Below are 11,618 nucleotides of genomic sequence, written 5' to 3'. Positions count from 1 at the left end.
TTTTTTTTTTTTTTTTTTGAAATAATGTTAAATTAGATTCAAAGAAAATAGCGTTTTTACATCATGTACAACATTAGTTTGAGTTGGAAAACAGACTAGACTTTAAAAGAGACCAGAAAATTTATGGACTTTGTCGAGAAGCAAGCCAGAGAAGGAGACCGTCTGCATATCTCCCAACACCAGCTAACTGCAGGGTCAACAGCTTATTCCTGACCTGCCGATCAATGCAAAGGGTCAATTGGTGCGGTGTCTGCGGAATTGTCCCATGGCGACGATCATTCCGCTCCCGCCAAACGGAATGTACCAAAATCTGCAGGGTGTAGCGTGCAAGAAAAGCTTCCATGCCTTGCCGACCGAGAGCAGAGACATACTCAATGGTGGTTTGCCAATCCGTAGAGAAGTGTGTCTTGTAGATGTTGAGAGCCAAATCCTTCCAAACCGCAGCAGAGAAAGCACATGAGAAGAACAGGTGGTTTCGCGTTTACTATTACAGAGCACACACGTTGGATCGATTCCACTACTCCATTGCCGCATCCTGTCGCCTGTTGATAGACGGTTCTGTACAGCAAGCCAAACCGTAAAAGAAAATTTTGGAGTTGCGTGCGAGAACCAGACAGCGTTCCTCTAATCAACCATAGGTGAGATGTGCCTAATGTGATGCCATGTTTCCTTCGTGGTAAAACGTGGACGATAGACATCATTCTTCCCTTTCCAGATAACCAAATCAATGAAACAGTGGCAGTGCGGCTTATACCCATATCAATGACACCACGTGACCCTGCAACATCCACTAATCGGCCCATAGTTGACCACTCATCATACCAGAAAGATGTAGTAGCCCCATCTTTAATCTCCACCTTACAGAAAGACTTTGCAACCCCCCTGTACTTTAAAATCTTCCGCCACATCCAAGAACCAACTTGTGTTGCCTCATTAACTGCCCAAAGTGATTCCTGTTTAAGGAGATACACTTTCACCCACTGAACCCACATGGAGTCGCCCCCTGAAACGATACGCCAAATCAGCTTTAAACAACAAACATCATTGGCTTCTTTTAAACATCATTGGCTTCTTTCTCAGTCATGATGAAACTATATTTGTTCAAGATCACCGACTAGTTAACGGCTCCTATGACCAACAGTTTCGTACTTACTTCAGCGTCCATCGTAGTTGTGGAAGGCAGCATGACTTTCTCATGGAGATAACCACGGAGAAGAAGTTGAAAGCGGAGAAATTGAAGGAGGAGGAGACATGATCAAAGGAGAAGCCGGCAGCCTGCTTGAGGACGATAAGGCGGCTAAGAAGGAGTTGAATGGGTGGATTGAGGGAGAAGTCTCTGTAGCACTTTGTTCTGGAACGAGAGTAGATACGACTCATCCCTCTCGGCAACTTACCCTAAAGCTTCTTAAGAGGCCATTTTCCTATTATAGATTTTGCTTTAAGTCCTTCACAGTCAGAGACAATCTGTTTCAAACAGAGTCCTTTCGTGTGTTGCTGAATAATCTCCTAATCACAGCTTTGAGATTTCTTAGTAAACAAGGCAACAAGCTTCTACCTTAGTGTTATTAGAAAACACAAGTTTGTTTACTCAGACATCTTTTTTTTTGTTTCGAAGAAGCTTTGTAGGACTGGTGGCAGCAGCTATGGTGGAAATTTGGTGTTACTCTTGCGAGATTTGAGGAGCTACAGAGTGTCTGACAAATCAATAATGTAGAATACAAGTTTCAAAATACATCTTACAACCAGATAGATGTCCATTGTGATTGAATCATAAATACAATCTGAGGAACACAATATTGATCTAGACCTGAGCAATGTCCATCAAGCTCTTCGTTATTTTCTCGTGACTAACTCATAAAGACAATTTACAGAGCAACATATTGATTCAGACCTTTGATAAAATGTCTTGTATGGACAACGCTGCTCACAAATGGAGCAAAAAGGTCGAGTCATGTGATGATTGTTAGACATAATGAGTACCTTTTATCAGAGATAATGTATAACAATATAAGTATAGGGATCTAATTGTAAATATTGTAACCCTAGTCTCCTTATGTACTATAAATATGTTTGTAACCCTTTGTTAATAATCAAGGAATATTACAGCCTCTATATGGTATCAGAGCAAACGATCAAAACCTAAACCTAAATTTTTTTTTTTTCTAAATTTTTACGCCTCCTCCATGACTTCCTCCAGCAATACAACTCCTTCGACCGGCGAAGTCATTATGACCTCCACCAAACCTCTCTTCAATGTTAACACATCCAATGTTACTAAACTCAATGACGTCAACTACCTGATGTGGAGTCTCCAACTCCATGCTTTGATTGATGGCTATGAACTAGCCGGCTACCTCGACGGATCTCATCCTGCGCCGTCTCCTACTGTCACCGTTGATGCTGTCGTCACACCAAACCCGGATTACACCTTTTGGAAACGCCAAGATCGCCTCCTCTACAGTGCCTTGCTTGGTGCAATCTCTCCCACAGTGCAACCGCTGGTGTCGCGTGCCGTTACCGCTGCTGAGGTTTGGACAACTCTTGCTTCCATTTTCGCTAAACCGAGTCGCGGCCATGTTCAAGGGATCAAAACTCAGATTAAGGTATGGACTAAAGGCAACATGACTATTGATGAGTATGTGCGTGGTCTCATCATTCGTTTTGATGAGCTTGCTACCCTTGGTAAACCACTTGATCTTTAGGATCAAATTGAGAAAATTCTTGAAGGTCTTCCCGAAGACTACAAGCCGGTTGTTGATCAGATAGAGGGAAAGGATGTTCCTCCTACGATCCATGATGTCCATGAACGTCTCCGTAACCGTGAGTCTCGTCTCCTTGCCGCTGCCGCTGTCACTCCGACCCCGTTCCCGGTCTCCGCGAATGTTGTTCATCATCGTATGGACAATGCAAACGTCACCAATAACAACAACACCAACACTCGCAACAATGGTCGCTCCCGCAACCATTCTCAACAGTCTTGCTCCTTCAACAACAATAACAACAACTGGCAGCCCTCTCAATAACAATAACAATCGGTCCTCTAGGCCTTACTTGGGTAAGTGTCAGCTTTGCAACACACAAGGACATAGTGCTCGCAGATGTCCTCAGCTCCTCTCCATGCAACCCAGCTCTTCCCGCAACAACAGTCCATTCACTCCATGGCAACCTCGGGCGAACATGGCGGCCATCCTGGACTCCGGTGCTACGCACCATATCACTTCCGACCTGAACAATATCTCACTCAATCAGCCCTACACTGGAGGTGATGATGTTGTGATTGCTGATGGCTCTACTATGCCAATCACTCACACTGGTTCTATGCTTCTACCCTCTCAAACTCGAACTTTAAAATTGGATAAAGTTTTATGTGTTCCTGATATACATAAGAATCTTATTTCTGTGTATCGCCTTTGCAATGCTAACCAAGTGTTTGTTCACTTCTTTCCTGCCTTCTTTCAGGTGAAGGATCTGAGTACTGCCTTCTTTCAGGTGAAGGATCTGAGTACGGGGTCCCATTACTCCAAGGCAGAACTGATAGTGGGTTATATGTGTGGCCGATGACAAATCCAAACATTGTGGCAACGCTCTCATCTTCGGGTCCACGCACCAGTCTTGTTTCATGGCATTCACGCTTAGGACATCCCTCTCCACCTATTTTAAACACCATTATTTCTACTTTTTCACTTCCTGTTGCTTCTTCTTCTCATAAACAGCTATCTTGCTCAGATTGTCTCATTAATAAAAGTCACAAATTGCCATTTACAAACTCTTCTATCACTTCAAATCGCCCACTTGAATATATTTTCTCCAATGTTTGGACCTCTCCTGTTCTCTCCACTCAAAATTACAAATATTATTTGGTACTCATAGACCACTTCACTCGTTATACATGGCTCTATCCCCTCCAAAGAAAATCCGATGTCAAAGATGTCTTTCTCACATTCAAAGCGTTAGTTGAAAACCGGTTTCAAACGCGTATCGGCACCCTGTTCAGCGACAATGGCGGTGAATACATGGCTTTACGTTGGCTGCTCTCTACGTTTGGCATCACCCATCTCACCTCGCCACCACACACTCCAGAACACAATGGTCTCTCTGAGCGGAAGCATCGACATGTTGTGGAGACGGGACTGACTCTCATGTCCATGGCTTCACTACCAAAGGATCATTGGCCGTATGCCTTTGCCACTGCTGTATATCTTATCAACAGAATGCCAACTCCGGTTCTTGGTCTTCAGTCACCATTTCAAAAGTTGTTTCAACAACCACCGAATTATGCTAAGCTTCGAGTGTTTGGGTGTCTATGTTTCCCTTGGCTACGTCCGTATGCACATAATAAGCTTGATGATCGCTCTCTTGGGTGTGTGTTTCTTGGATACTCTGCTACTCAAAGTGCATACTACTGTCTCCATGTGCAAACTGGTCGCATATACACTTCTAGACATGTTCAATTCGTTGAACATGTCTTTCCGTTTCGCGATATGGCTTCGAACACGCCTACTCGTTATGTTTTGGATAAAGGTACATCGTCCCTTACTCCGCCTGTCACTACGATTCCGGTGGCACCATCGTTGGCTCCTTCACCGTTGCCTCCACCAGCTTCCTCATCGACATCGTTCTTACCAATGTCACGACCTCCAATTATTCATACGTATCACCGACGCGACAAAGTTACGGAACAACCTCCATGACCGTCAACAACTTCTAATGTTCACCAAGAATCCACGGCCCGAACCCCTCATGCCTCTGATCGTTTACGATCCCATGATCACTCTGCTCCGACATCGCCACCGTCATCTTCTCCTTCGCGTTTGGGACCCCCCGATACAGACCTTCACTCGTCGTCTTCACCTCAGGTATCGTCTTCTTCTCCCTTATTATCTCCTTCGACTTCTTTGGAGCCTACTGCTCCCCTTGATAATGAGTTGCGACCCACGACTCAGCTTCCACCTCGTTCCAATGAGCCCACTGCTCAACCACAAAATGAGTTGCGACCCACAACTCAGCCACAACCACAACAAAACCACCCACCACACCAAGCTGTTCCCCCTCAACCACAGAACCAAAATAACAACGTACAGCTACCACAAAATCACCACAAAATGACAACTCGGTCCAAAAATAATATACACAAACCTAGCCAAAAGTTCGGTCTCAAGGTTACGTCTCTCGTCCCTCTCGGTCACATGAACCCACAACCATTGTTCAAGCACTCAAAGATTCTCGGTGGTCGCGCGCATGTTCTGATGAGTATGATGCTCAAATTGGTAACCATACTTGGGATCTCGTACCACCAAAGGCTCATCAGAAGGTTGTAGGTTGTCGATGGGTGTTCACAACGAAATTCCTTGCTAATGGGACCCTTGACCGCTACAAAGCACGGTTAGTTGCTAAGGGTTTTCACCAACAGTATGGAAAAGATTATGCTGACACCTTTAGTCCTGTTATAAAATCTACAACCATTCGTGCGGTATTAGATGTTGCAGTGAAGAAAGCATGGCCTATCAAGCAACTAGATGTCAACAATGCCTTCTTGCAGGGTGATCTCACTGATGAAGTATATATGTCACAGCCGCCGGGTTTTGTTGATAAAGATCGACCCTCTTATGTTTGTCGCCTCCGGAAACCGATTTATGGACTCAAGCAGGCACCTCGTGCATGGTATATGGCTCTTAAACAACACTTACTTGATACTGGATTCTCCAACTCTCTTGCAGATGCTTCATTGTTCATTCGCGGTTCAGGCCGAGACATCACATATGTTCTTGTCTACATCGATGATATCATCGTCACCGGTAGTGACTCTGCTACTGTTGGTACTGTTCTACGTGCTTTTGCTGACCGCTTCTCAATAAAAGACCCTGTTGATCTACATTATTTTCTGGGGATAGAGGTTACACGGTCCACCCGAGGTCTACATCTTATGCAACGGAAGTACATAACTGACCTCCTCCACAAAACCAATATGCTCGACGCAAAACCTGTCTCTACACCTCTCCCGACGACGCCCAAGCTCACTCTTGCAAACGGTTCTCCACTTCAAGATGCTTCCCAATATCGATCTGTTGTAGGCAGTCTACAATATCTCTCCTTCACCAGACCGGACATCTCATATGCAGTGAACCGACTCTCATAATTTATGCACAAACCTACACATGAACACTGGCAGGCTGCGAAACGTGTGCTACGTTATCTTGCCGGTACAACAACTCATGGTATCTATCTTCATGCCTCTTCTCCTCTTTCACTTCATTGTTTTTCAACATCTCCAGTAAAGTTACAAGGCTTCTCTGATGCGGACTGGGCCGGAGACACCGATGACTACGTCTCAACAAACCGATATGTTATTTACATGGGTCGCAATCCAATCTCCTGGTCCTCGAAGAAGCAGAATGGTGTCGCTCGATCCTCCACGGAAGCAGAATATCGGGCTGTTGCCAATACCTCCACCGAACTTCGTTGGTTGTGTTCTTTGTACTCCGAGCTGAAGATTAATGTTCCTGCTCCTCCTGTGATCTACTGTGACAATGTCGGTGCCACTTACCTTTGCGCGAATCCCGTTTTTCACTCCCGTATGAAGCATATTGCACTTGACTATCACTTTGTTCGGAACCAGATTCAGTCCAATCAGCTACGGGTTTCCCATGTCTCCACTCATGATCAGTTAGCCGACACTTTAACCAAACCGTTGCCACGAGCTCGTTTCCAGCAAGCTTGTTTCAAGATTGGTGTCGTTAAACTCCCTCCATCTTGAGGGGGTGTATCAGAGATAATGTATAACAATATAAGTATAGGGATCTAATTGTAAATATTGTAACCCTAGTCTCCTTATGTACAATAAATATGTTTGTAACCCTTTGTTAATAATCAAGGAATATTACAGCCTCTATACCTTTTTCTCGCAATAGTACCAAATTGTACCAGGCTTCATGTATAAGTTCTGCCCAAGTAGGCATTGGAAGTGAAGGGTAACACAACAATACTCATCACACACATAAAACCGTCGTTTGGGATCTACTTTTTCCTCACAAAGTTCGCACCAATACGTCATGGTACTTGTCTCCTCTCCATACGATAGAGTGAGCACATGCTTATCATGATTATACCTCACCTTTTGAGGTATGGTAGCACATGTAAAACACAAAGCAAACTCACACTCAATGCAGTTGAATGTTTCATTTGTTAATACAAATAATTGTGGATCGTTGCAAACCGAACAACTTCTCCGTTCCTCTTCTGGTTTGGTTGTTAGGAATAACTGATGCATATGACTTTCATGGACTAATGGCTCAGAAATTGAGGCGCACTGCACGTGTAGCTTGAAACCACATCCTTCTTCGCCGCACATATAGAAGAAACCAGTTGTGCACAACAAAGGACAAGTTGTACATCTGTTGTTATTTTCCACTACATCTGCGTATCCTAGAGTCAGAGTGAGAAAATGTGGATGTATTGGGTGATGTATTTTGCGAAGAAAATTTGCACATTCTTCGTGGAGAATGAAATCACATTTCATACATGAGTAGTAGTTACCAAAATAGATTGGCGTGTTTGCATATCTGGCACTCCATATTCTCGTCGTAATCTCTGCTCGTATTCACATCAAGTCTCAAATGATGCAGTCTGATGCCATCGCCTATCCTCACAAACGGCTGAACTTCACCAATGTCTTCATCTGGCACTCCCTCAAGTTCTTTACCATCCCACACATTTCTTTGTGTGGCACATCTTGAATGAACTGCATACGAACAACTTTCCATGATGCAAGAATAGCCCCCATAATCATGTTCGATGTTTCTGCGACAAACGGCACAAGACAAATTATCTCTTTGGTCAAAAGAAGGTGTAAAAGAGATACGATGGTGATGGCGTGATATCCTTATGACCCGCGGTAATTTGATACACTTTTGATGGAGGACAAAGTCACAAGGGGGACACATATAGATAGGGGAGCTTGCATCCGCTAAGGCACAAAGGTTGCAAGTTAAGGAAGCATGTCTTGGAAACAGAGCAAGTGTATGCTCATGGCACTTTGGATGGTCTATAGATAAAACTGCTGGTTTGCTTGCACAAGCAATATTGATAGCAAAATCGCAAGCCGAGCAATAATAATATAGTATTGCAAGATCTTCACCACAACAATAGCATTCCCTGGTGTCGAAGTAACTCATGAAGACAAGCTGGAGAGAATGTTTTCGATGAAGATGGTGTTTGATCTCAACTGGAGCCTTTTCAAATTCTTCATGATTCTTTCCCTCGCAACCGACGCAGAAAAAGTATGTAGCGTCTTCTCCAGTAATCTTGAACTTCAGCCATTTTCCGGGGAAACAGTCCCACTTTTTGTGGTTGCTGTGGTTTTCACTCACATGAAACTTCCCATTTCTCATATATACTTGTACTTGAGGGCATAAGCAAATAAACTTACCCGACTTTGAATTCATAGAGATGACGAATGAGAATATTTGACAGATGAGAGACATGAGCTCCGGCTCAGGCTCGAGCTGTAATGTTTTATTCAAAGGTTCATTGGTGTCCCACTCCAGCTTCCAATTCCAATCCAAATCTGCATAGTTGACTATTCGAGAAATGAATGATACAAGGTTTTGCAGCGGCTTTGGCTGGGAATCCAAATCCATAGAGTTGAAAACAGAGATTGTTTGAGTGATGAGTGACATGAGCTCCGACTCCGGCTGCGAATTCAAAGCCATGGATCTTCCAAGAGATATTATTTGAGTAATGACTGATGTGGCCTTCAAATCCCATTTCCAAAACACATTGTCAGGGAGAAACACTAGCTGAGAAATGAGTGATATGAGCTCCGACTCCGAATCCATTGACTTGGGGAGAGAGAGATTATGTGAGTAGCGGCGGGAGATAATGTGAGTAGCTAGTGATATTTGTTTTTGCCAAAGCACAGAACAACCAGCTTTTGAACGTTTGACTCCAAATCCATCAAACTTAGTGCGTCCCCCACATGGGTTGTCTTTTCGTTGGGGCCGCTATTTGTGGATCTTGGTTCAAGTTTATAAGTCAATCCGGTGGCCCGACCTTTGGGGCAAACAAGAATTGTATACATTTAAGATTAGAATCTTACAGATACAGGAATTGTCACTCCAGGTCAAGCTTGGTATATACAGGAATTGGTATATGCAGCTAATTAACCGATTGGGTTGACTTTCCATGGTCAAACAATTAAACTTGAGATGTAAGCATGCTAGAATTAGTATGCATTTAACGCGTTGTTAACCATGATTCATGCTGTTTCGTTAGCTCTACAGAAATCAGAAAAAGTCTACTAAATTACAAATTTGGTGAAAGTTGATTTCAGAGACCTAGCTCTCGACAACAACCATCAGTTTCAGAATGGTGATTTGTGAGCTATAAAAACTAGCCTCTGTTAAATCAGCCTTCAACAAGTATGAAGTTCATGAATGTGTCACATCGTCTCGAACATGTAGCATTGCAAAGGGATAGATCCATGTGTATCTTGTATGATCAGTACCAAATTACGAGATGGTATATGTAATTTATATTGAATACTAGTAGTCACTCCATGCTACGCACGGATTTAGTTTACATTGTTTTTAGATTTTTTTTTTTTTTTGTAATTTGGGAGATTGTTAGTTAAAATAATATTAATTAAATAAAAATATTATGTAAGATTTGAGATATGAGGATTAGTAAAATGTGTATCTTTCTATTTCCAAGATAAATTGTAGTTAAGAGCATATGGAAAATTTCTTATTTTATTATTAATTAATAATACATTTTTCGGTTTTTTACTTGTCGTTTAAGGTTTTCTCAAACAAATTTAAAAAACTATATATTAAATTGTCTGTTTTATCCTTTATTAATATATCTTATAAATATTTCATTGGTCAAAACTTTAAAACAACAGAGATAAAACTGAGATATTTTGTCACCAAACATTTTCATTGAAAACCTATAACGACAACTAAATTAAAACAGAAGTTGTATTTCATTGTTATAGGAGTCACATAAACTATGTGAGAGTTATAGATATGCAATAATTACATATTAATATATTTTCTTATATATGTAATATTTCTAAATACTATTATTAATCATTCATTGCACTACTATAAATATTATGAAAGGTACAAAAATGAGAGTTAGTAAAAAATATTGGATTGATGAGATGGAATAGAAAAGTTAATAAAAAATGTGTTTGGTTTATAAAAATACATTATTGTGAATTAATAACTAAAATTGTCTATTGTTTTAAATATATGTTCAAGAGTTATATATTATAAATATAGATCTATGAACGGACATCTTAGCTAATCAAATCATGAATTTAAATATATATTCAGTTCTCTCTTTAAACAGAAATATATACAGTTATCTCTTTATCAAGAAAATATATTCAATTCTCATTTAGCTATATAGAAATTATATTATCAAAATATATAGTTTTTTTTAATGGATTGAAAATGAAATAAAATAATGTAATATCAAGATCATGTGAATTATTTATATTATAGTATGAAATAAAACAGCCAATTATTACTCGACATTATCCTATGAAACCCAAATATTATAATCTTATATCCTTAAACTATTTAATCATCAAATTATTTGTTAAGTGAAAAATTTATTATGTAAATTCAATTGAATAAATTTGTTACACTATAAATTAAAAGAAACAAAATGAAACTTGTGAAAGAAGAGAGCATCAAATGACAATATTTTGGAGCTTTTCAAAGAAAACTTTACTTTATTATTAGATGATATAATATAGTAAGGTTTCTTTCAACTCTTGCTCTAAGAATCTGACGTCCAACATCATTATATATAAAAATTCTTTTAAAATTAAATACACATGAAATTATTTATTTTCTTTTATTAATATTTTAAAATGATTGCATAAATCATCAAAAGATGAACAATAGTAATTATAATTTACATTTGTGGAAACAATATTCAAGACTTAGTAAGATAATATTTCTTCTAAAGTTAGGAACTTCCCAAAAACGGATGATCCAAACAACGATACTATTGTTATCGGTGTTTGTTGTTCGTTGGAGATTGAATCGAGGATAGAATAGAAAGTAAATGTTTTAGTTTTCACAATAGTCTGGAAGAGGATGTGTTTCTATGGTAATATATTGTTTTTAGAAAACTAAACTTTATAGAATGTTTGAGCCTTTAAGAGAGAGAAAGGATTGAAATCAAATATTAGTGATCATAAATTCGCAAGTGTTTCGAAATAATAAGCTAAAAATGAGAAGTAATATAAACAAAAATGAAAAGTGAGGAAAATAGTGGGTAGATATAAGGCAATGCATAAAATGATGGTATTATTTCAAATAAAAACATAAGTGATTATGTTCATAATTTATTCTGAAATTCCTAATATGAAAACTTATAAATTTTATGTAATTCAAAAATACCATGACGTTTGAAATAATAAGTGTGAATCGAACAAAATAATTATAGAATTAGATCAAAATCATCTCACAATCTTACGTGATTTTTCAAAAAGTAAACTCAAAAATTTAATTTATATGAACAATTTTTAAAAAAAATTTAAACTAATTTTACTTAAATAATACCATCCCACCATCTTACTTAAAATTCGCTTGTCTCCGTGAAAA

At 39.8% G+C, this 11,618-nt stretch overlaps 1 protein-coding gene and 2 pseudogenes across 1 annotated transcript; 2 read left to right on the top strand and 1 right to left on the bottom strand.

The window, feature by feature from the left end:
- Positions 1,083 to 1,255, top strand: LOC104720724 (annotated as a pseudogene).
- LOC104749952 (myb-like protein P) lies at positions 2,229 to 3,023 on the top strand. Its single transcript, XM_010471670.1, has 2 exons — positions 2,229 to 2,639; positions 2,703 to 3,023. The coding sequence occupies exons 1-2, from the start codon at positions 2,229 to 2,231 to the stop codon at positions 3,021 to 3,023; spliced, it is 732 nt and encodes a 243-aa protein (XP_010469972.1).
- On the bottom strand, positions 6,743 to 8,866 carry LOC104749934 (annotated as a pseudogene).

This window comes from Camelina sativa, chromosome 2, assembly GCF_000633955.1.
Source record: "Camelina sativa cultivar DH55 chromosome 2, Cs, whole genome shotgun sequence".
Lineage (NCBI taxonomy): Eukaryota > Viridiplantae > Streptophyta > Magnoliopsida > Brassicales > Brassicaceae > Camelina > Camelina sativa.
The sequence above is the reverse complement of the archived record's forward strand: the minus strand, read 5'-3'. Positions and strand labels throughout refer to the sequence as shown.